The sequence below is a fragment of the Nelumbo nucifera genome, chromosome 8 (genome assembly GCF_055504915.1).
Source record: "Nelumbo nucifera cultivar China Antique chromosome 8, China Antique-T2T, whole genome shotgun sequence".
Taxonomy (NCBI): domain Eukaryota; kingdom Viridiplantae; phylum Streptophyta; class Magnoliopsida; order Proteales; family Nelumbonaceae; genus Nelumbo; species Nelumbo nucifera.
The window spans coordinates 29,750,291-29,776,049 of record NC_142656.1 but is presented as its reverse complement, the minus strand read 5'-3'; the positions used below and the strand labels follow the sequence as shown (position 1 = coordinate 29,776,049).

The following is a 25,759-nucleotide window of genomic DNA, read 5'->3' as shown; positions in this document are numbered from 1 at the left end:
CCTTGGCCACGGACTCTACGCGAGACCCCTCCGCTCGAGAAAGCCAGTATCAACAGTTTGATTCTCTTCAAGCCAAGACACGGCTTGACAGCACCGAAGCAAGCAGCACCAACACAGACCCGGTCAAGAAGCAACGAAGACGGCGTCCAAAGGTGTGTCAGGCAATAGTTCCAGATTAGCTCGCAGAACCCAGCCGACCCGTGCAGCACAAAGGTAAGGTAGGGGCGAGCTCGGAAGTCGTAAAAGCCGCCCCGCTCCTCTCTGTGCCGTCTCCTCTGTCCTCCGAGCTCTTGGCTACTCCAATGCCGAAGGACTTCAAAGTGCCCTCGCTGGACAAATATGACGGGTGTTTCGATCTGAATGATCATGTGGACTCTTTCCAGTCCCAGATGCACCTCGCTGGGGCTGACGAAGCTTGTATGTGCGTGGCCTTTTCTATGACCTTCGGGGGAGTAGCATGCACATGGTACAGAAACCTCCCACCCGAAGTTGTCAAGAGTTGGGTGTAGTTCGTGCAAATGTTCACCTCACACTTCATCACCAGTAAGAAGTGCCCAAGGTCACAAGAGAGCCTCCTTAGCATAGTCCAAAGGGAGGAAGAATCCATTCAGAGCTATATCAAGTGCTTTAATGACACATGTTTGCTGATCCCGGACTTAGACCCCGTTGTAAGACTCGTGGCTGTGAAGAAAGGAATCACTCACAGAGAGTTCAAGTGGCATGTGGAGGCGAACAAGCCCAATGACATCACTGCATTCCTCAAGCTCATTGATCAATTCATCGAGACTGAAGAAGAAATGAACCAAAAAACCAAAGCTCCAGCGGAGAAAAGGAGGAGGGAAGACGACAGGTCGCACAATGGTGGCGGCAAAAGAAAGAAAAGCAAGTCCCCAACCAGGGGAGGGAACATGTCAGATTTTCATCCCCGAGCTCCCCCGGTTGAAAGAACAAACTTCACCCCCCTCAATGCAAAGCGAAGGGAAATTCTTATGGCAATTAGAGACGCCCCTTTTGTAAAGTGACCACCCCGGTTGAAAGGGAACCCAACCACTAGAAATAAAAATGTATATTGTCACTTTCATAGAGACCACGGTCAGAGCACCGAAAACTATAAAAACCTCCGCGACGAGATTGAAGAGCTCATCCGTCGTGGATACCTGAGAAACTTTGTACAAAAGAATAATAAAGGCCAGACATATCAACAAGGGGAGCAAAAGAGAGATGCTCCCGAGCCCAGCAACAGGCCGAGCGAACAGAGGTTGCTGCCTGAAGAAAGACCAGTCCACGGGATAATCAATACGATTACCGGCAGGTCAGTTGTCGCGGGCTGTTCCACAACAGCAGGAAAGACTTCAGTCCGTGAACTAGAGTGCGAAGAGCAGAACCCTCCAAAGAGGTCGTGGCCTGAGGACCCTATATTCTTTACCGAGGACGACGCGCGCGGGATTCAATACCCCCACGACTACGCACTGGTCATAAGAATGAAGATCAACAACTTCGGAATTAGGCGCATCCTGGTAGATTCGGGGAGTTCGGTCGATATCCTGTTCAAAGGCACCTTCGACAAGCTATAGCTCTAGGAAAGCGACATCCGGCCTGCAAGTACTCCTTTAGTGGGCTTCAGCGGAGAAGAAGTCAAGCCCCTCGGGCGAATTTCATTGCCCGTATAGGTCGGGACATGGCCCAACATCGTGAGGTTTGAGCATGCCTTCCTAGTAGTCGCAACACCTTCCCTGTACAATGCCATTATAGGATGACCCATCACCCATGCACTTCACGCGGTGGTATCTACCTACTACCTGACCATGAAGTTCCCCACGGACTTCGGGGTAGGGGTAGCTCGAGGCGACCAGCTCGAGTCCCGGAAGTGTTACGTTGTGGCACTCAAGGGGAAAGCCAAGTTGGCGGAAGGCGTCAAGCTCGAACGACCCATAGAATATCCTGAGGAGCGAGCTACACCAACCGAAGGAACAGTCCTCATCCCAACCTCAGAAGAAGATTTGGCCAGGACTCTCCAGATCGGGGCAGCAATCAAAGAACCTCTTCGAGCTCAACTGGTAAGTTTTCTACTAAAAAATTTAGATGTATTTGCATGGTCCACGGTAGAAATGCCCGGCATAGACTCAAAGATAATAACTCACAAATTAAATATTGATCCCATAGTCAGGCCAGTTAGACAAAAAAAACGCAACCTCGCCCCGGAACGCTGGAGGATAGTCGATGAGGAGGTCAGGAAACTTCTTGCAGTTGATTTCATCAGGGAGGTCCATTACCCGAGCTGGGTAGCCAACCCTTTTCTGGTAAAGAAGGCCAACGGTAAAATGACGCATGTGCGTCGACTATACCGACTTGAATCGAAACTGCCCAAAGGATTGTTTCCTGCTCCCCAAGATCGATCGTCTAGTGGATGTGACCTCAGGGCACGAGTTGCTGAGTTTTTTGGATGCGTACTCGGGCTACAATCAAATCAAGATGGACCCCGCTGACAAAGAAAAAATGGCTTTTATTACCGAACTGGGCCTGTACTGTTACAAGGTCATGCCTTTTGGGCTGAAAAATGCAAGGGCAACCTACCAAAGACTTGTGAACCGAATTTTTAAGTCATTGATCAGCGACAAGGTTGAATGCTATGTAGACGACATGGTTGTCAAAACCCAATTTTCGAACTATTTAATAAGTGACTTGCAATGTGTTTTTGAAATTCTGCGCAAGTATAGTATGAAATTGAATCCTAACAAATGTGTCTTTGGTGTCACCTCAGGTAAATTCCTGGGCTACATAGTTAGCCGACGTGGCATCGAAGCAAACCCCAAGAAGATAAAGGCTATCCTGGATATGAAGCCACCTTGCAAGTTGAAAGAGGTTTAGAGGCTGAATGGCCGTATGGCTGCTCTAAGCCGATTCACGTCCTATTCAGTAGATCGTTTCCTGCCTTTTATCAAGGCAATTAAGAAAAATAAAGACTTTGAATGGACTGAAGAAGGCCAGCTCGCCTTCGACGAGCTGAAGAATTACCTGATAAGCATCCCGGTTTTGACCCGACCCGAGGAGGGAGATGTTTTAAAGTTGTACCTCTCTACGAGTGATGAGGTGGTCAGCTCGGTACTAATAAAGGAAGTAGATCGGGCCCAACGACCTATCTACTATGTGAGTAGAGTTTTGTAGGGCACCAAAACCAGGTACTCGGAGATCGAGAAGTTGGAGTACGCGCTGGTCGCAGCAGCTCGAAAGCTTCGACCGTACTTTCAAGCCCACACAATCGTCGTTCTTACCAACCAACCTTTGAGGCAAGTCTTACTCAAGTCTGAGGTATCTGGAAGATTGACGAAGTGGGCTATAGAGCTCAGTGAATACGACATCCGATACGAGATCCGAACAGCAATTAAGGCCCAAGCCTTGGTCGACTTCGTAGCAGAATGCACTTTCAGCACTTCAGTCCCCGAATCAGAGACCGAGCACGGGGAGAAAGTTTCAACTAGTGCGGAACCAGTCCCGATTAGGACGAAGTCAACCTGGGACGAGGAGCCCTGGATCCTTCATGTAGACGGTTCATCAGATCAGCAAGGAAGCGGAGCCGGAGTCATTCTGTATGGGCCAAGTGGGGCAAAACTGGAATACGCACTTTGGTTCGAGTTCGCAACATCTAACAACGAAGCGGAATACGAAGCACTAATAGTCGGGCTCATGCCAGCGACAAAGTACAAGCGAAGCACCTCGTCATCTGCAGCAACTCCCAGCTCGTGGTCAACCAGGTAACCGGTGATTACGAAGCTCGTGACCCCACCACGGCTGCTTATCTAGCCAAGGGCAGGGAAGTTCTACGCGGCTTCCAGTCATACTTCATCAAGCAGATTCCAAGGTCCGAGAACGCTGAGGCCGATGCACTATCCCGATTAGCTAGCACAAGTAGTAACTCCATGAGGGCCATGTTTATAGAAAGCCTACTCGGCCTAGCATTCTCGGGGGGGCAGAAGAGGTCACTCCTGTTGCACAAGCAAAGCCGAGCTTGATTGACCCACTCGCAAGATACCTGCTTCACAGGACCCTCCCTGCAGACCGCAACGCAGCCAGAAGGGTAGAGCGACAGGCAGCCAAGTACGTCATTATAGACGGACGACTGTACTGAAGATCCTACACGCTCCCCTACTTGCGCTGCTTGCGACCCTCAGAGGTTGAGCTCGTTCTTCGCGACACTCATGAAGGGTTGTGCGACGGACACTTAGGGGGTAGGGCTCTCGCCTAGAAAGCACTACGGCAAGGATATTATTGGTCCACGATGAAGGCAGACGCACTCGAGCTCGTCAAGAAATGCGATAAATGCCAAAGGCACGCCAACATTCATCATCAACCCGCTGCCGACCTGAAGTACCTCACCAACCATGGCCCTTCGCACAATGGGGGATAGACATTCTTGGACCATTCCCGCCAGCGACAAGACAGAGGAAATTCCTGGTGGTAGTAGTGGACTACTTTACAAAATGGGTAGAAGCGGAACCCCTAGCAATAATCACAGCTCGAACTGTACAAAACTTCTTCTGGAAAAGCATAGTATGCCGCTTTGGACTACCCCGAGTACTTATCTCTGACAACGGCAAGCAGTTCAAAGATATCAAGTTTCAAAATTGGTGTGTCGAGGTGGGGATACAGCAGAATTTCACTTCGGTGGCACACCCTCAAGCAAATGGGCAAGCAGAAGTCACGAACAGAGCTATACTCCGTGGACTAAAAGCCCGCTTAGCCCGAGCTAAAGGACTATGGGTGGACGAACTGTCTAGCGTACTATGGGCCTATCGAACTACCGTCAAGATCGCCATAGGTGAAACCCCCTTTAACCTCACCTACAGCACGGAAGCAGTAATCCCAGCCGAGATCGAGGTACCTACACTGCGCCTTGAGGCTTACGACGATGAAGAAAATGGTAACAAGCTCTGTACCAACCTCGACCTGGTGGAAGAAGTACGAGACCTCGCATACATCCGGACCATAGCCTACCAGCAAAGAGTAGCTCGGTACTATAACGCCCAAGTCAGGAAGCGGCACTTCCTTGTCGGCGACCTGGTCCTTCGGAAAGTTATGGTGCCTAAGCTCAGCGTAGGTAAGCTAGGACCAAACTGGGAAGGTCCCTACCGAGTAAAGAGGGTACTCGGGGAAGGTACGTACAAGCTCGAAATGTTAGAAGGAAAGCAGGTACCTCGAGCTTGGAACATCAGCAATTTAAGATGATACTACCCATAATCGTCAAACTAGGGGAGCGGACTGAGAGTCACTCCAAAAAAATCAAGAAGAGTGGACTTCGAGTCACTCCCAAAGGCCTAAGGGCTAAGTTACTGCTTAAGACCTAGTCGCCTCTTCGGCATGGGCAAAACCCAGGAGTGGACCTTAAGTCGCTCCCAGAGCCTAAGGGCTAAAATACTACAAGACCCAGTCGCCTCTTCGGCATGGGCAAACCCAAGAGTGGACCTTAAGTCGCTCCTAGAGCCTAAGGGCTAAAATACTACAAGACCTAGTCGCCTCTTCAGCATGGGCAAACCCAAGGAGAGTGGACTTTAAGTCGCTCCCAGAGCCTAAGGGCTAAAAACACCGAACTGACGAAGACCTCGGCAGGTCGGGCCTGAAAAGGACAAACCAGCATTCAAGCAAGTAGCCCATGCGCAAAGTGCATTGCGTGATGTTACCCCTACTAATAGCCATAGCAGGCAGCTCGGGGTGACAAACACTTGGAAAAATTCCACTTTGGTTGCCCTTACTTGTTACCAAGCTCGGTAAGTCGACAGTTCGGGGTAACCCACACAGATTGGAGTAACAAACACTTGGGCAAATTTTATTTTGGTTATCCTTACTGGTTATCCTATTCGGTAGCTCGACAATTCGTGTAACCTATACATTAAATTGCCCAATTCGAGGCTCACTCACACTTAGAATTATTTTGCACTCAGGTTACTCATAAACAGTATATTTCATTAATAAAAAAGTTCAAGTACAAGAATTTTACTATGACCCGAGCTCAATGGCTTCGGGGTGTACATCCACAATTCAAAAAGAAGAGAAAGAACAATAAGCTATCACGCGGAGGGGTCCACCACATCAACCTCGTCATCGCTCTCCTCCCCTGACGAGTCGGGCTCCTCGTCCGCTGCCTGGGCCACTCCGGAGGCTAAGCCTGACATCGTGATGCCACCAAGGTCGAGATCGGGGAATTTCTATCGGACTAGGTACCTGCACAACTTGAACTCAGAGCGGTAGGAGCTCGAGCTATATTCAACCTGCAGGGCCTCGAACTCCGGGGATTCTTTGAAGCTCTCGATGGCCTTTTTACTTCCTTCTGCAATGGCGGCTACAAAGATTTCGGTGTGTTCTTTGACCGTGGCCTCGAGGTTTCTGACCTCTCGCTGAAGTCGGGCCTTCTCCTCAGTCACCTCAAAGATCTGCCCTTCCTGGGCCAGGATCAGCTGCCTTTGGCCCTCAGCTCCCTTTTTGGCTTGAAGTACTTCACCCCGAGCCAGGTCCAGCTCGCGGTGAAGCTTCCGCACCTCTGCCTTGGCATCCTGAGCTTCCTTCGAATGAATCACAGTTTGGCAGGCTAGTGCATGAACAGTAGAGTTGGCCTAGCAAAAGAAGACCGAGGTCAAAAAAAAAAAAAAAACAGAATTGAAGGCGGGATACTTACCACCACACCATGGCTAGTGGCAAGTCCCAAAAGCCGAGTTGTAGGCATTTCCGCCCATTTCGTGACCTCGTCTTGGAAGACGGCGTCCCGGCTCTTACGCACCGCAAGCATGTGGTCTAGTATACTTTCTTGCACGCTTGCGGGAGCGCTCCCCGGATCAGTGTCCGCCTCCTCAGGCACAAACGAGCCTCCCAGCTCCTGGCGACGAGCTCCCCCCTCGCGGTCCTCACCCACTACCACTTCGGGAGGTGCTGATCGTGCCTTCTCCCTAGGGGGCTGAATGGAGTTTCTTTGCAGCCCTCCACTTCTTCCCGTTCTAGGAACTTCTCAAGAGACTTTCTACATTGACCGGCATCGTAACTGCACAAATAAAAAGGTCAGTCAAAGAACTTAAAATACTTTTTCAAATAAATACTTGAAAAGAAGCCTACCCCTTTTCATCTTGAGGCCGAGGTCCCTCCAAGAGTTAATCACTGCCCTGGTATCTGCATCCAAGCTCACCCCGGGGTCCTGAGTAGACACCCTCTAGTGGGTTGGAAAAGACCACCCTTCCAGGTTACGAACGATGAGATACCTTCTTTTCCAGGCCGAAACCTTGTTCGGGCAGCCGAACAGGATTTTTAATCCGGGCCTGGAAGAGATGTATTAGCTTTGTCTTACGTCCCCGCGCAGACAGGCTGGGTTTTGCTTGATCGAGTAGATCGAGCTGAAGATGTTAAGGGTTAGAGGTCAGTTATAGGCATGGAACAAAGAAATAGTACCAACGATGTTCCGAATAGAGTTCAGATGAAGCTAGTCAGTAGTAATGTTGTAGAACCTAACTAGTTCTATCAGAAAGGGGTGAAGAGGGAAGCACAGCCCCACCGCGAGCTGCTCCTCAAAGATGGCGAGCTCATGGTGATCACGAGCCCAAGGGAATTGACCTAAAGGCAGACTAAAAACTAAGTTGTCGGGAAGGCGGTAACGGGACACTAAGTACAGCAATCTGTCCGAAGACAGTTTAGAAGGACCGAAGTCATCGGGATCCCAACCTCGAGAAGAAGATGGGGCCTCCGACCTAGAGGACGGACCCTCTTCCTGAGCTTCGGTCTCCCCGAGCCGAGATGGCTCGACTTCAAGGTTAGAGGTTCCCTCTAAAGACCGAAGAGGGGAGGCACCCTACCGAGAGCTGACTTCCTCAGTAGGGATAGCGGCACCCTCCACCTCACTAGAGATATCTAACAATCTCCCTACGCTAGAGCTAGACATAATTAAAGAACAGAAAAAAGACTAAAGAACGAAGACTCACCAAAGGAAAAGACGACTCTGGAAACAAAGGGAAGACCGAGCTAAGGATCTAACGCGACCTCGAGAGAGCTCAATCTCAGAGTATAAAGCGAGAAGAACAAGTCACGGGCCCTCCTATTTATAGCCACTGTACTAAAGAAGCAACGGTCAAGATCAGAGCAATGCGACGGCTCCTAAGAAAACCGATTACACGACCCTCGAGATCGAAAACAGTTTAGCGCGTTTTTTGGCGTCCGCGGAATTCATAGATCGTGTGACGTCCGCGCATAAACTGCACACAACCTATCTGACAGGGTGGCCTAGACTTCGAGCCAAATCCACTTGTCACATCGTGAACTCCCCGTACTAGGTCAAGACCCCTAGCTCGGGGAGTGGGGGGCAATTGATGAAGGGGAATTTGGCCCGACCTCATAATCAGGAGACACGTGGACATGACTCGGCATAAGTGATAGCTCAGCAGAGAAAAAACACCCTAAAACAAATCAACATAATGAACTAAATGCATTTCTTGATCAAATACAACTTATTACATTAATGGAGACAATTGAAATAGAGGGGAAATGGGAAAAATACCTACCAAAATAAGGAGGAAACAAAACAAAGCTTCATCTAATCATCTAATTGATTGTTTGATGATGAAAACAGGGAGGTCGAAAAATCCACTCCTCCCTTCAATTTGAATTCGTGGTTTGGGCAAACAATCTGATACTTGACGCGTGTTGGCTCTAATTAGTGAAGAGGTTTGTCAAGTAGGTGCTTCGGGAGAAGATCATATAAGGCCTAAGGGGAGGGAGGAGTAGGTTCCACAACGGTTTCATTATTATTTTATTTGCTTTATCCAATTACAAGTGTTAACTGTTAATTAAATAAAATTGTAAAAGATAAAAAACATAATAAAGGATAAAAATAGAAAGTGAAAATTAGACTTTTTAACGAAACATTGTCACCACCCTCATTTTTATATATATAATATATAAAGAATAAATAATTAAATCGAATCAAGTCCTATTTGAATTCTATCTAATAAATTAATCAGTAAAAATATCTTATTCATATTTGACCATTTATGGTATTTGAATAATTTGAATTGAGTTCGATTACGTCAATTCTCGAATTTGAACTCACAATTTTGAAAAGAATTTACACCCATAGGCGCACACACATAATTATTCAATTAAATGCTTCTTCTCAAAAAAAGAAAACTTACAGAAAAGCATGGACATGCCCAATGTAGATTTCTGATTTCTACTACAGAGCTATAAACATTTAAAATGTCAAAAACCCACACTTATACACCAATGGCCGTCCATGATTTGGCATCAATTTCGAGCTGGCACCCACCCCAACTGTGCTTTGGGTCTAAAAATTCTGACCCTGGGCTGAACTGTCATTCTCCAGAAAACTTATTAGACTAGTGGCTTTTTGTTAGAGATTGTCCTTTTACAGAGCAAATATGGCTTTTGGTCAACTCAAACATTGAATGTCCTAACGATAATGACCAATCGAATCGTTATTAGATTGGTGGGCAAGAATTAGCAAAATTAGAAGGGTAAATGATCCGCTCCACAAGGAAAAAAATCGTGTACCTTTGCTGGACAATTTGAAAAAATAGAAACAGAAAGGTTTTTGATAATAGAGGAGCCCCCCTCTTATTATTCTCGAGAGAACACTCAACTTATTCTCGGAAAGCCTCCAATAGACAAAGAGTGATCCTACTTCAAAGGAGTGGAAACAAATGATATGAAATTTGGATGCCTCCTATAACTCATATAAAACGTGCTCGATTGCTGCCATTTCTAGAGATTGTACCAAGAGAGTGTTGGACTACAAAGCCTACAAATTAGGAAATTCCTCCATTAATCTAGTGGAAGTGAGGGTAGCTTGGGAACCCCACAATTTGGCATTGAATTTCAAAGAGTTCCCAAATCAAGCATCATTCACAATTGTCTATAAATGAAGGATCACCTACAAGGAGAAGTTGCTTACTGCCACACCTATCGCGAAGCAAATCAAGCAGCGGGCTGACTAACACACTAGGCTCTCTCATCAGATTTAGAGCTCTTGAGTTTTTCCTTGACTTTTTTGCCTTGATCTCTTTCTTTTATCTGTTTTGCTGATTTATGGGGTCGAGCTACCTTATCTTGTATAGCCCCTCTTGGCTTTATAAAAAAAAGTTATTAATTATAATTGTGTAAGACCCATAGTCCCAATAAATAATTGGGTCAATATAATAAAATTGGACGGCCCATGTCAGTATGTCTCTCCTTTGAGAGAAGTTATTTATCTATTTTTTTCTTTAAATTTTTGCATTTTTTCTTATTTTTTAAATAGAAAAAAGTAATCATTGCCAATTTTGATTAGATTAATAAAACTACACACTATTAAAGAGAGAGACCTTTGGGTTTTTCAAGGTTTTTCAAGGCCTTTTATTCTAATGCATGTTATTATTACATTTAAAAAAAGACATTTAATAGAGAGAGAGAGAGGGAGTAGTAATACAATATAATAAAGTAAAATATTAATAAATCAAATAATATAAAGAGGTTGTGGTTAAATAATCAAACATAAAATAACAAAAATAAAAATATTATTTTAAAATTATTAATTTATAGACGGTCCACATCAGCATGTCTCTCCTTTGAGAGAAGTTGTTTATCTATTTTCTCAATTTTTTTGCATTTCTTTTTTTTTAAATAGAAAAAAAAAAATAATCATTATCTATTTTGATTAGATTGATAAAACTACATACTATTAGAGAGAGAGAGAGAGAGAGAGAGACTTTTGGGTTTTTCAAAGCCTCTTATTTTAATGTATGTTATTAATACATATGAAGAAAAGACATTTAAGAGAGAGAGAGAAGGTCAGGAGGGAGGGAGTAATACAACATAATAAAGTAAAATATTAATAAATCAAATAATATAAATAGGTTGAAGTTAAACAATCAAACATAAAATAACAAAAATAAAAATATTATTTTAAAAATTATTAATTTAAAAATCGACTAAACTTCCACTTCAAACTAATAAATATTAACAAAACTTAGTAAAAATTAAAAAATAATAAAAATAAAACTTAATAATAAAAATTTAAATAAAATTCCACTAATAAAATAAAAAAAACATTTCAATTCCACTTTAAAATCAAACTTAATAAACACTAGTAAAAAGAAGAAGTTTAAATACAAAAAATTTTAATTGATAGTTTTAATAATATTATGATTTAAATATGGGTTTGATATAATATTGTGCATAGTACCCATATTACATAAGAGACTTATATAAAATATAAGACCCATTAAAAATTATATAAAAATAAAAAATTAATGGAATTTTAAGTGTAGAATCCATTTTATCACTTATACAAAGAAGACAAGCTAAACAGATTTGTGTTTACCCATTTCTGAAAATGGTTCCGGTTTGTCTAAAAACCCGTTACGTGTGGTACATGACATACAACAACAACAACAACAACAACAACAACAACACAAATATTAAAATTTAGCAAGTTTTTATCTAGCAACTATTATAAGTAAATAAATTAATAAAAATTAGTATTAATTTGTAGTTAGGGATGACCATTTATAAAAATTAGTATAAGTAATATTAATAGGATAATTAAAATTGATAATAAAAAGTAAAAAAATTAAAAAATAATAATAAAATAACCATTTATTATAAATATAAAATGATAGTTATATTTATGGTTATAAAAATCAACATAAGCATTTATCCATTTTCTCATTTTTTATATTCTTCTTATTTTCTTTTGTTTTAAAAATATAAAATAATAATTATTGTCATTAACAAAGTTATATATCATTAATATTTAAAGTTGCACACTATTACCAATATATTATATTATTAGAGAGAGCATTTGTATTATTAAAGAGAGAGAGAGGGGGTGATGTTAGGACGTTTGGGTATTTTAGGTCCCCATTAAGGACTAAAGAACTCATGATACCAAAGCCCTAATAATAATAAAATAATAAATATTATTAAATTAATAATAAGATAATAATAAAATATTTCTAAAATAATAATACTGAACAAAGATATTAATTATTAAATATAATAATAATAATAATAATGTATAAGTAAAATAATTATGTAACATATTTTAGGGTAGGAAAAAATAATTTTAGTTATAATAATATTTCTACTTACTAAGTGTTAAATACATAATAAAATAAAATATCAATATTAACAATTAAATAATATTAAGTATAACTAAAAAATTAATATAAAATATTCATTATAAATACTAAGACACTAATTATTAAAGACCAATAAAATAATTATGTATACATATATATTATGTATATATATTATATGTAAAATGAACCAAACAATCGCAATCAAAATCCAATAATTATGTATACATATATATTATGTATAACTATATAAAGTTTATAGTTGATAAATTTAATATTCTATATTTATATATGTTTATTATACATATATACTTTAAAAAAAATTGGTTTTTTTTAACTTTATTAAATTTTTGTCATTTTAAACACAATAAAATGGTTGCAGATTAAATGCGAAGATGATCCAAAACCCAACATAATACTCATATGTGAATGTAGATCTAGATTTCATAATTGAATGCAGACACAGATTCAATTGGTTTTGATCTAAATCCAAACCATTTACAATCCTTTCTATCTACATTGTGTGGGGTTGGTGTAAATCTGAGTTAGACCTAACTCATAAGAAAATAGTTGCTTGAGTCTGAAAATTTGTTGGTTTAATCAAGTTTATGCTAAGTTATAAATGAGCATCCCTAAGTAGTAGTCTTAAGACATTTATAGTTAGGTCATTATTAGGTTTAATATTTTAATTAAATTTTATAGTTTTTACATGGTACGCAAGTGGTTTATATGATGATGATGGTGGTGGTGATGATGATGATGATTATTATTATTATTATTATTGTTGTTGTTGTTGTTGTTGTTGTTGTTGTTGTTGTTGTTATTATTATTACTGTTATTATTTTATGAACTACTAATTTTTATTATTTTCTTAATTTTTAATAGTTTCTAGATAAAAACTTGCTAAAATTTAATCTTATTTATTAGGTCTCAAATTACATTTTTATGACAATTAACCAAGTAATATGATTCAAATGTGAATAGGTATGGCAATGTTCCCCATTCCATTGGGTACTCAATTTCCCTGACCCAATGGGGCTGGGGATGAAAATTGCCTTGGTAGGGATGGAGATTGATGATGATGCCCAACTAAGGATGGGAACAAGGATTTCTTTCATAGTTAAGACTCTGGATCTCTTGCCCATATCCACCCACAATACATATGCATTGGGAACATCTCTCCATGCATAATATTATGTAGGAGGATGAGATGTTCTCCATGTGTGGCTTGAGAGTTATGTGGGAATACATGGGCAAAAGAGTTCTTGTGGGTAGGAGATTTGGACTTATGTCTTAAACCTTAAGCTTGGACTTAGATTAATTTAATTATGACTAAAAATGTTAATCTATAGATTACATTAATTAGAACATTTAATGATTGATAAAATAAAATAAATAAAATAAAACACTAATGAATAATATGAAAAAATAATTATTTATTACTAAAATTATTAATATAATTATTAGTTTCCATTGGTTTACTTTTCCTTGATAAATCCCGTGCAACACATAGGTCCCCGCTAGTTTACAATAAGATCGGATCATCCTGACCTTAGCTATTCATGAACCTAAACAGCTAAACCTAACATATGAGGATAAAATTGGTAATTTTGATCCCAACCCACCTGAATTGGATCTCATGCCAACAAAACACGTTTCAATACCTACTAACATGATATGATAGCACACATCTCACCATGAAAAGTGACCCGCATAAAAATGGGACCCATTATATATGAAATGTGTGATGTCACATCATATAATATAAGGCTCTGTTTGGTTTGTGGGAGATTTGAATGGGATGGGATGGGAAAGTGTAAAAATTTAACTTTCCGTTGTTTGGTTTTATATATGGTAAAATAATAGGAAAAGCACTATCACAACCTAGTTTTTCGCCGGAAGAAGAAGAAGAAGAAGGTGAGGGAGGAAGACAGGAAGAATAGGAAGAAGAAGAGAGAAGAGGAAGATGGAGGGAGAGATAGAGAATAGGGAAGGTAGTAGATCGTTGCTGTCTGGTTCTCTTTCCACCGCCACCTTCATTGTCACTGCCTCTTTTGTTCGATGATAGCATATCGTCGTTGCCTGGTTCTCTTGCCACCACCACCTCCTTTGTCGCTGCCTCTTCTGTTCGATAGTAGCAGACCGTCGCTACCCGGTTCTCTTGCCACCGTCACCTCCTCTTTTCGAACGGGGAAGGCAATGAATAGTGGTTCCTTGCCAGTATTTGGAGAAGAAAACCGTGGACAATAGATCGGGTCACACTATTTGTTGTCGTTTGCCTTCATCGCTGGAAGGCAATGAATAATGGTTTCCCGATTTTTTCTACTAGGGTCGCACTGTTTTGGTGCGACCTCGATTCTACAATTTTGGAATCTCACATCCCACCTTTTCTGCATCCTCATTCCACAAACCAAGCGGAGGCTAAGGTGTTGGAATGTGTTTTGTTGGCAAGATATCCATATTCAATCGACCCACCCACTTGAAAACCCATTCATACCTAGAGGTGTAAATCGGGCCATGCCGGCACGATCCGACACAATCATGCGGGCCATGCTGGGCCTAGAGTTTTAGGTCCATGGGCCGACATGACACAACACGACCGAGCGGGCCATGCCACCCATGGCCTAGCACGGCCTAACATGGTCCGTATATATTATATATCCAGTTATACATATTATATATATATATATATAATATTATATAAATTATAATTATATAATAATATATAGTATATAATATATTTTTTTTAATTTTATTATTGTATATATAAGCAATTGTATATTCAAAATTAAAATTTAATTTTTTGTCAATTTTTTTAAATAAATAGTTGTGGCCCGATGCATGGCCCGACCTAGCCTAATGCTCGGCCCATGGGCTAGCCTACCCTGCGGCATGGCACGGGGCCCGCACGGGCCTAGGCTGTGGGCCGTGCCAGGCCAACCCCCAAAATTTCACCGGAAAGGGCAGCACGACCCGTAATGGTCCGCGGGCCAGGCACCACCCACTTTACACCTCTATCCACCCATCAATTTTAGTGGCACGTCAATATGAATCAAGTGACCCATTTAAGGGTAGGGAAAAGGAGACCGAATATGCTACTCACATAGGGCGTTTCACACCAACCTCACACGCACATCCTACCATGCATTGGGAACATCTCCCGTACTTATAAATTAATATTCATGAGAGATGTTCCCAATGCATGGGAAGTTCCTGTGAAGTGCCCATGTGTGTGAAGTAGATCCCGTTCCAGGGAGAAGGGTCAAGGTGGGGTTGGGATGGTCAATTAGGTTGAAGGTTCAAAGGTTTGTTTTGCTTTTGAATAGGGGTGGCAACGAGTCGAGCTCTTCACGAGCTGCTCTAGCTCGGCTCGGCTCAGTTTCAACCAAACTTTTAAGCGAGCTCAAGCCCAATTTAAAGGCTTGATTAATAAAATAAAATTATAGAAAATAATATATATAATAAAAATATTATAATTCTTAATTTTTTAAATATCAAATAAAAAATATTTCTTATATATAATTTTTATTTTTATAAAATATTTTTTCTTAAATCGAACTCGAGCCGAGCCGAAATCGAGCTTACGAGTTTTTGACTCGAACCGAGCTCGAACTCAATATTCTACCTCGAACTGAGCTCGAGCTCGAGCCTTATACAACCTCGGTCGGCTCGGCTCGAATCCACCCGTAGTTTCGAAAGTCGGAAGTCGGAACTTCGAACTTCGAAGGTTTCCCCGCCATACTCAGTGACAGTAAGTTAGACGTAGGGTTTGAAGGTTTCTCTCCAATCTTTCACCTCCGCCGTTCTTAGCGAAGGTAGCTGCTCAAAGCCGAAGGTTATTCTCTGCAAACGTTTGGTGTTTCTCTATTAGAAGGTTTCATCCCAGACGTTGCTCCGTCGTGTCAGACATCGCTTCGCCTCTCCGTCGCTTCAGATGTCGTTTGATGTTGCTCTGTTCATTCTCCCTTTTGGATCAACAGAAGAGGTAATCCAGAGTTCTTCTGTCTGGTTCAGATTCTTTAATCTATTCTTTTTTAAAATTAAGAACCTCAGACATTATACTGTAGATTGTTTCTACTGGTGATTCCTTATTTCTTTTCCTTTTCCACTGGAGTTTCATATATTCGTATTCCACTTCAAAAGATGGATTCATGTTCCATAACTTATCAAGATAAGCAAAAATTGTCCCTATTTTGTTGTTAAACTTTTCCAATTTCTTCTGTTTTTTCTGAATTTAATTTTTTGTTATTCACTGTGCTCTGTTTTATATTTATTCAAATATGTTTTTATTTGCATAAAAAATAAGGAAAACAGTATCATTTGGTCTGAACTTTGAGCTCTTCTCTGTAAATAGATGGCAAAGGGATGTAACATCATCCAGGTAAAAGAAAGGTAATTGTTCTTTGCGTAATTACTGTAACTTGTCGATTCCTTCCGAAATATGTAGTGTTAATCCTAGGGAACCTTTAATTGGTTTTACCAATTGTGATGCACTAGGGCCTTCTAGTATCGGAATTTCTGATTACCTTATTTAATTTTCTGCTAACCTATTTTGATGTAAATGCAATTTGAATTGAACTTATACATGCATTTTAAATTGTTGATGCATCAAAAGTCAGTTAAAAGACTCAAAGCTTGTTGATGCTTTCTTTGTCATCCCCTTATAGGTTTCCGCTGAATCTTCCTGATTCTCCTCTGCTATTCTACAATCACCTAGGTGTAACAGAAAACATCTCATTTTTGTTTTTGATAAGTAGGTGTTATATCACAGAACACAACCCTAGGATATAATATTATCTACTAATAATGCTTGATTTAAAGTGGTATTGACAGTTAGGCAATGTGGTGAACTACTACCTTGAAACTCTATATTAAGGAAAAGATGAAGGTCATATTTTGTTTAAAATTTCTGTATTTTCTCCAATCATTCTTTAATTTTGTGTAATTTTCTGCATTTTTGCAGTTTTCTACAAAATTTCTGCATTTTTCAGAAAATTTGCAAATTTTTCAGAAACTTTGCAATTTTTTCTATAAATTTTCCGCATCTTTCTGCAAAATTACTGCATTTTCTACAAGATTTCTGCAACTTCTGGGCATATGGTTTGACCTGACCTGTATCTGCCACATGGTAGTCATGAAAAAGAATGAATAATTCATTTTTGGGTATATGGGTTGACCTGACCTGGTTGTGGCATTTGATGGAGAAGCATATTAAAAATAAACAAGCATTTATATTCGATGAGGGTGAATACTGGTGGGTGAGGGTGAGGGTGAGGGTGGGTCAATATGGGTGCACACCCACACCCAACCCAACCCAACCCACCCATTTGCCACCCCTAATTTGACCATTGCTGCATGAAACCCTCATCCGACCATTAGTGGTGCCGCATCACTGCAATCATTAGAGAACCAGAAGAGCACAAGATAGAGGGAGGCATACTAGAACATCCACGTTATCTCCATTCTTTGCTTTACCATCAGTGATCTACTCTATTCTTTAATTTACTGTTGGGAAGGAAGCACACATAGAGGAAAACACCGGTTTATCTCCATTCTTGCTCATTCTCACTCAATTCTTGTCTTGGTTTTTGGCAAAGTGATTGGTTTGCAGCAAACTTTGTTCATTCTACCACTTCTTGCTTATTCTATAATTTCATTCTTTTCCAGAGCAAGAGTGAACAAGACCAAATATGCTTGTTGTCAGGGTTTGGTTTTTGCCCAAAATATAATCTCTGTTGAATTGATCTTTATCTTATTTTCTGTTTTCAGGAAACCTGTGTTACTAGTTAGGGTTTTCTTATTGACAGGTGCTCCACTAATTATTTCTGGGTGGCTTGGTGTATTTGCTGCTTGGTCTCTTCTCTGTTTCATGCTAAAACATTGAGCAAGTGAGGAAGCCAATTTGAAAAAAGGACTTGAATACTTTTGTAAACAACCCCCTCCTGCTTTCTCTCTCTAACACATTTTTGATAATGGAATTCGTAAGCCCTGAAGGTCTTCGCTTAGATGGCCGTCGTCCTATGGAAGTAAGCTTCTATGTGTGTGTGTGTGTGTGTGTTTGTAGATAAATATAGTTTTTCTTGTTTCTCTGTTCAAAATTTAAGCTTCAATTTGAAATTGCAGATGAGGCAGATCCGTGCACAGATTGGTGTTGTGGCTAAGGCAGATGGGTATTTTGTCATTACCTAATTATTCTTTTCTTTGGAAGATACAGATCTTTTCTCTTGAATCTACTGTGCATTTAAACTATTAAATATAATTTAAGATGTATATTATATATATATATATAAACATATATATATTGTTTATCTATTCTGAGAGTTGAGAAACTAAGTAGGTGTGAATAATGCCTGTCTTTTTTTGCAGTTCTGCTTCATTTGAGATGGGGAATACTAAAGTTATAGCTGCAGTATATGGCCCTAGAGAGGTACAACTCTTTATTTTTTCTTTAATTTTCTTTGTAAATGATGTGGGAACTGTTGAGGATTTATGTTATGTTCTCTTGTTCGAATTTTATCAAGATTTTATGAATTGTCCATGCCCCACGGATGCAAGGGAAGGAATTTGAAAAATGACATTTAATTATCACTTGCTAGATGTTATTCATATGGCAGAGCATAGAAGAGAAATATTTAAAAGTAAAATAACTTAACGAAGCTATCATAATTCCCAATACCATATGAAGTAGAAAAATGAGTTTTAATGTTTTGGTTAAGTCATTTCCATGAATTTTAATTGTTTGCAGTTGGTAGTAAGTAGTAACCTTTATTGAAACTCAGCAGCAACTTGACTAAGGAATATTACTTTTCAATTTTGTTGAGTTTCACATAGTGAAGTGAAGCTTTCCATCTTTGATACAATTCTATTTGCACTGTTACAGTGCTTGATCCATAAACTATGTTTTAACTGTTTGAATTACATATAATTCAACATGATATTGCTCAACTTAGTATTTCTGTTGTGTAAAAGAAATGGTATGACTTGTATACCATTTGATGAGCATGAGAATACATTTCATTAGCTGGTGATTAGGGCAAAAAGGAGACCCTTAACCTGGTCCATAAGTCGACAAGGTTTTAAGCGAACTATTTCTCAAAGGCATGCCTTGGTCTTTTAGGCAAATGGTTTTAGGAGTTTGGCACCAAGGGAGTAGCCTGTGGAAGAGAGTCATTCAAGCAAATTATATCATAAGAAATGAGGACTGGGATCTTGAAGAAGCAAATCAATCTTATGGCTGCTTGGTGTGGAAGGGAATTGAAAAAAGCTACAGATTTTTTTAGCAAAGGAGTTAAGATTGAAATGGGAAGGGGAGCCAAAGTCAAGTTCTGGAAAGATATGTGGTGTGGCCATCATTGCCTAATGGGTGATTTCCCAGAGCTTTTTGCAATTGCAGCTGATAAAGATGCAGAAGTAGCCACTATCTGCAGTCCTCAAATGGTGAGTGTGTATGGATTCCCCTTTTTAGAAAAGATTTGAATGATTGGGAGTTAGAACCTTTCAGAGGTCTGCTTCAGAGATTCTAGAGCTTGCAAATTGACACAACATTAGAAGATAGAAGACTGGCTGGAGGAAAAATCTGGGCAATTTACTGTAAAATCCTTATACAACAAATTAACCTAGGAAAAGGAGCAGGATTTTCCTATGGTCATAATCTGGTGCAAATATATTCCCTCAAAGGTGGCTTTCTTTGACTGGTCTTCCTATCTGAATAAGTTCCTGACTAAGGACAACCTGTTAATTATAGGAATGGCATTTGATTCAGGCAGAATGTGTCCTATGCACCAGGGTGGAAGGGTCTGTCAATCATTTTCTATAGCATTGTAATTTCACTTAATACACTTGGGTGAGAGTTTTTAAGATCTTTGATCTTAAGGGATCCTTTCCAGCATCTATTGAAGACTTTTTGAAAGGTTGCAGACCAAAGGTCTGAGTAAGAAAGGAAAAGGAATTTGGCAAATGATTCCAGGAACAGTGTTCTGGGTTGTATGGCAGGAAAGGAACTCAAGGGTTTTTCAGAACGAAGTTTGTCAATCTGAGACAGTGTGGCAGAAAGTATTGAGCAATCTGTTCTCTTGGTCAATGGCTCAATTTCTTTTGGATAGATAAAACTATTACTCTCATTTTTGATTTTGAAAATCCTTTTGTAAACACAGAAGGGATAGTGGTCTGATTTTCTTTTTGTTTTCTCTCCGCTGTACATCCTCTGGTTGTAGTTTTTTTTATTTTTTTATTTTCTAATGAAATCATACTTTGTCTCTTCTCAAAAATATTTCAAATATGCTGCTTTGATGAACTTTTTCTTGTTACACGCTATGAGCCTATTATATAGTCCAAGTGTGTTCCTGCAACTTCAAGAACTTCTATAAACTGACAAAGAATAATGGAGTCAAATAGTAAAAGTTGGATTTTGTTTTTGAATTTTTATGTATTTTTTTTAGTTGATAGGGTATTTCTATGATTTTGTATGTTGTAATAGTTCAGTTATATTTAAAATGTCAAAGTCATTGGTTAAGCGCTTTAGTAGTTATTTAGTTTTCTTTGTATTAGAGTATGAGAGGCAAAATCATAATTTTGGGTTTTCTTAATATAGGAGGGATTTTGTCTAGTCATGTGTTTTCTCTCTTCTTTCTCATCATCTTCTCCCTGGTTCTGGAAACAGTATTGCAACTATCAACAGCTTATAAAAATTCTTCCTCTAACATTCTACATCATTAAAGGACTGAAGTTGATCCATATTACATTTTTCTTTAGTTTACATTTGAAACTGAAAATTTGCCAAAAGCCCCCAGTAGATCATTATTGCTTTTGATCTTACTAAATTTATTGCCAAAACTCCATTTAAAGCCTTAGTTTCCAGAATTTGGGCATTTTCTGTTATGGGCCCGGGCGTAGGATCTCGTCACGGGTCAGTCCACGGGGAGAACCTCTTGCTTCCCCTTGCGCCTTCCCTTGCGTGCAAACCCTATTGTGGAAAAACCGAATGGGTGATTTGTCCAAGAGACCACCCGAACTCTCCTCATTCTTCTCTTAACTGGAAACTGAATGCTTTATTCCCAATTCATAGCTCCTTAATAGGAGATTACAAGAGGAGACTCCTTATTCCATTCGACTAAGCTAGGACAATCCAACTTTAAATCAAACTCCTACTTCTAACAGACTTCTAACAGAACTGAGTTCCTATCTCTAATAGATAAGTAAGAACAGAACTGGATAATAGATAAGTAAGAACAGAACTGGATAAAGTAAACTAATGGCGAGCTGGCAAGATGAGCTGACGTGGCAAGATAAGCTGCTGTGTGGGCCCCCCTCACTGCTGCTGCCGGCGGCGGTATGTCCTTCTCACGAATGCATCCATAACATCGCACCCCTCCTGGGCAACGAGCTTGTCCTCAAGCTCGAGATCTGGATAGGCGTTGTGAAGATCAGACCAGGGAATCCAGGTGGCCTCAACTGATGGTAGTTCGTCCCACTCCACTAGCACTTCTAAGGTTCCCCGATTGACGCGGGACCGGACAAGAGCCCGAGGTTGGAGAATGGGTCTGCCGTCCTTTAAGGGTGGCAGGGGAGGTATCTTCTCCGGAGGAGTCCCTGTAAATGGCTTGAGTAAGGAAACATGGAAGGTGTCATGGAGTTTGCTGTGGTCTGGTAGCTCGAGTTGATATGCAACCTTCCCAATCCGCCGTAAAATCTTGAAGGGCCCGTAGAATTTGGGGGCCAGTTTAGGGAAAGCTCTGTTCCTGAGGGAGTGCTGCCGATAGGGTTGGAGCTTCAGCCATACGAATTGTCCGGGTTCAAAGGTTACTTCTCTGTGGTGCTGATCGTAGGTGTTCTTCATGCGTGCCTGGGCTTGCTGTAGGCGTAGGGAGACTTCGGCGAGGAGAGCATCGTGGTCCTGCAGGCCTCGATCCACTTCTTCCAACCGTGTTGAACCCAGTTCATAAGACAATAGATGGGGAGGGTCCCGACCATAAACAACCCGGAAGGGAGTCATGCCAAGAGAGGAGTGATAAGATGTGTTGTAACAGTATTCAGCCCACGGGAGGTACTCCACCCAACGCCGTGGCTGGTCTCCCACAAAACAATGGAGGTACATCTCTATTGTTCGATTCACCACCTCCGTTTGGCCGTCAGTCTACGGATGGTAGGTGGAGGAGAAGGCTAGGGCCGTTCCCTGCAGTCGAAATAGCTCCTTCCAGAAGGTGCTGGTAAAAACCGAGTCCTTGTCATTGACGATGGATTCGGGTAACCCATGTGTTATAATTCAGGTCTGCCTTAGAGTTCGGCCTGACTGAGTTCAGTTCTGTAGAAGAAGAAAAAGTGATAGAGAAAGAGAGAAGAGAGAATTCTGGTTCGAACTGGAAGAGTCAACTTAGCTTCTCCCAGTCGACCAGTAAGTATTTATATTATTATTAAAACATGACTGAAAAGACCTATGTGCCCTTACTTAAGTTAAGAGCACATGTTTCAACACAACATTACAGATCAACAACATCAATCAAGGTATAAAGAGAGAAATACCCCTACGCTAACACTCCCCCTCAAGCTGGGAGTATATGATATATACTCACCAGCTTGTTACATATGTAGTCCACTCTTCCCCGACTCAAGCCTTTTGTAAATAAGTCAGCCCACTGATTTCCTGTATTAACATGTGTAGTGTCTAGCTCTCCATTCAGCACCTTCTCCCTCACAAAGTGACAGTCAACCTCAATGTGCTTGGTTCTTTCATGAAACACTGGATTAGAGGAGATATGAACTGCAGCCTGATTATCACAATAGAGCTTCATTGGAGTGTTAATGTTGTACCCTACTTCCTGTAGAAGGTTCCTTAGCCACACTAATTCACAAGCGGTATGCGCCATAGCCCTATATTCTGCTTCTGCACTGCTTCTTGCCACAACCGTCTGCTTCTTATTTTTCCAATGTCACCAGGTTACCTCCCAGAAACGTGCGATAGCCTGTAGTAGACCGCCTATTAGACATAGAACCGGCCCAATCAGCATCAGAATACCCTTCTATTTCAAGTTTTCCCCCACTCTTGTATATCAGACCGCGACCCGGGGCCCCTTTTAGATACTTCACAATTCTCAGAACCGCATTTCAATGAGGAATCAGAGGTTTTTGCATGAACTGGCTTACCACACTAACTGCAAATGAGATGTCTGGTCTGGTAATGGTTAGGTAGTTCAGTTTGCCCACAAGTCGTCGGTATCTGCTAGGGTCTTCAGACACTTCACCCATATCACTGCTTAGCTTGGTATTTGTGTCCATGGGTGTTTCAGCTGGTTTGACACCCAACAAGCCTATTTCTTCTAGCAAATCAAGCACATACTTCCTCTAGCACAGGTTAATCCCATACTTGGATCTCGCTACCTCTATCCCCAAGAAGTATTTCAGTTTACCCAGATCCTTTGTCTGAAAGTGATCCTGTAGATAAGTCTTCAGCCTGCCAATACCAATGTTATCATTCCCAGTAATAACAATATCATCTACATACACCACCAACAGTATTTTTCCTCCCGGAGAGTCATGACTAAATACAGAATGGTCAACTTTGCACTGTTTCATGCCAAACTTCTTTACCACCTCACTGAACCTACCAAACCATGCTCGAGGAGACTGTTTAAGCCAATATATAGCCTTCCTTAGTCTACACACCTTACCATCCTCCCCCTGAGCAACAAACCCTGGAGGTTGCTCCATGTAGACCTCCTCGAGTAAGTCACCATGCAAAAAGGCATTCTTGATATCAAGCTGATATAGTGGCCACTCATACATGGCTACAAGAGAGATCACAACACGAACTGACCCTATCTTAGCAACCGGTGAGAAGGTCTCTGTGTAGTCAATGCCATAGGTTTGGGAGTACCCTTTTGCAACTAATCGCACTTTCAGGCGTTCAACACTACCATCAGGCAGATACTTAACCGTATAAACCCACTTACAACCAACAGCTTGCTTCCCAGGAGGAAGAGTAGTGAGGTCCCAAGTATGATTATGATGAAGGGCTGAGAGTTCTTCTTCCATGGCACGACACCACCCTAGAGAGGCAAGGGCTTCCTGGACATCTTTAGGAACAATAACTGATGATAATAAGGTAACAAACTGGCGATGGGAAGCGGAAAGGTGAGAAAGAGAAACATAATTAGAAATGGGATGAAGGGTGCAAGTACGTTTACCTTTCCGCAAAGCAATGGGTAGATCAATCTCAGATGCTAAGTGGGGGTCTGGTGACGGAGATGTAGCAAATGGTCTGAAACACACCTCCTATTTAATCCATAACAGATATCATGCACTGAAATCTCTTACCTTATCACTGAAGTAACACCCATGCGAGCAGGAGAGCAGTCCACACACAATAGCCACTTCACACACAACAGCCACTGCCCACACAGTTCGGCCCTCTATTCTTCCTCTAGTAGGAGAGGGCGATCTCAGAAATCACAGCAACTGACCACATACGACCTGACTAGAGGCATAGAGACCCCCAAGGGAAGAGGGCGGTCACTCCTTTTCAGCCCTTTCCCTTATCTCCAATCGAACACAGAAAAAAGAGGAAAACCCTAGATAGGGTGCGCAGAGAATGAACCCTAGGCAAGCAGAAATCTAGGCAGATTTAACCTAGCTCTAATACCATGTTATAATTCAGGTCTGCCTTAGAGTTCGGCTTGACTGAGTTCAGTTCTGTAGAAGAAGAAAAAGTGATAGAGAAAGAGAGAAGAGAGAATTCTGGTTCGAACTGAAAGAGTCAACTTAGCTTCTCCCAGTCGGCCAGTAAGTATTTATATTATTATTAAAACATGACTGAAAAGACCTATGTGCCCTTACTTAAGTTAAGAGCACATGTTTCAACACAACATTACAGATCAACAACATCAATCAAGGTATAAAGACAGAAATGCCCCTACGCTAACACCATGCAATCGGAAAATATGGGTGAAGAAGGCGTGGGCGACTGAGACTGCGCTATATGGGTGGGATAAGGGAAGGAAATAAGCATACTTGGAAAAGTGGTCCACCACCACGAATAAGACCGATTTCCCACCAACCTTGGGTAGGCCCTCAATGAAATCCATGGAAATATCGACCCAGATCTGAGTTGGAAGTGAAAGCGGTTGGAGAAGGCCTGCTGGGTGCAAGTTTTCCCACTTTTGTTGCTGGCACATCGAGCAATTCTGAATGAAGTCCCGCACCGAAGCCCTCATGCCCTGCCAGTGGAAATCGACGTGGATGCGGTGTAATGTTTTCTGGACACCTTCATGCGTGGAGTTGTGTATGCTGGAGATGACAAAGGGAATTAAGGGACAGTCGGCTGGGAGATATATCCGTCCCTTGTAGAGTGCTAACCTGTCGTGCATGGACCAGTTTGGGTTGGTCGTGCTGGACTGTATCTTCTGGACAAGATCATTCCATTCTGGTGATTGAGGTAGCGTGTTCCGGATGTCTTCCAGCAGGGTGGCTCGGGGTTGGGAGATCGCATGGAGGAGCATACTGTCTTCTTCTGCTTGGTGAGACAAGGCATCTGCTGCACGGTTCAAGGTTCCTGCCTTGCATTCTACCCGGAAATCGAAACCCAGTAGTTTGCTGACCCAATGCTGTTGCGGCGAAGTGGTAAGCCGTTGTTCCAACAGATGTTTGAGGCTGTAGTGGTTCGT

At 41.3% G+C, this 25,759-nt stretch overlaps 1 protein-coding gene across 6 annotated transcripts in view; it reads left to right on the top strand.

Moving 5' to 3' along the window:
• The first annotated feature begins 15,766 nt into the window (after positions 1-15,766).
• Positions 15,767-25,759, top strand: part of LOC104586690 (exosome complex component RRP41 homolog) — a 29,523-nt gene continuing 19,530 nt past the window's right edge. Inside the window, exons 1-5 of one of the 6 annotated variants that reach the window (XM_088893395.1) lie at positions 15,767-16,089; positions 17,912-17,992; positions 18,091-18,130; positions 18,228-18,274; positions 18,471-18,531. In XM_088893395.1, coding sequence (XP_088749521.1) covers positions 16,049-16,089; positions 17,912-17,992; positions 18,091-18,130; positions 18,228-18,274; positions 18,471-18,531 — 270 coding nt within the window. In that variant the 5' untranslated portion in view covers positions 15,767-16,048. Of the gene's footprint in view, positions 16,090-17,873; positions 18,131-18,227; positions 18,275-18,470; positions 18,532-25,759 lie in introns of all 6 variants that reach the window. The other 5 variants (XM_088893393.1, XM_088893392.1, XM_088893394.1 and 2 more) reach the window with 5 other exon arrangements.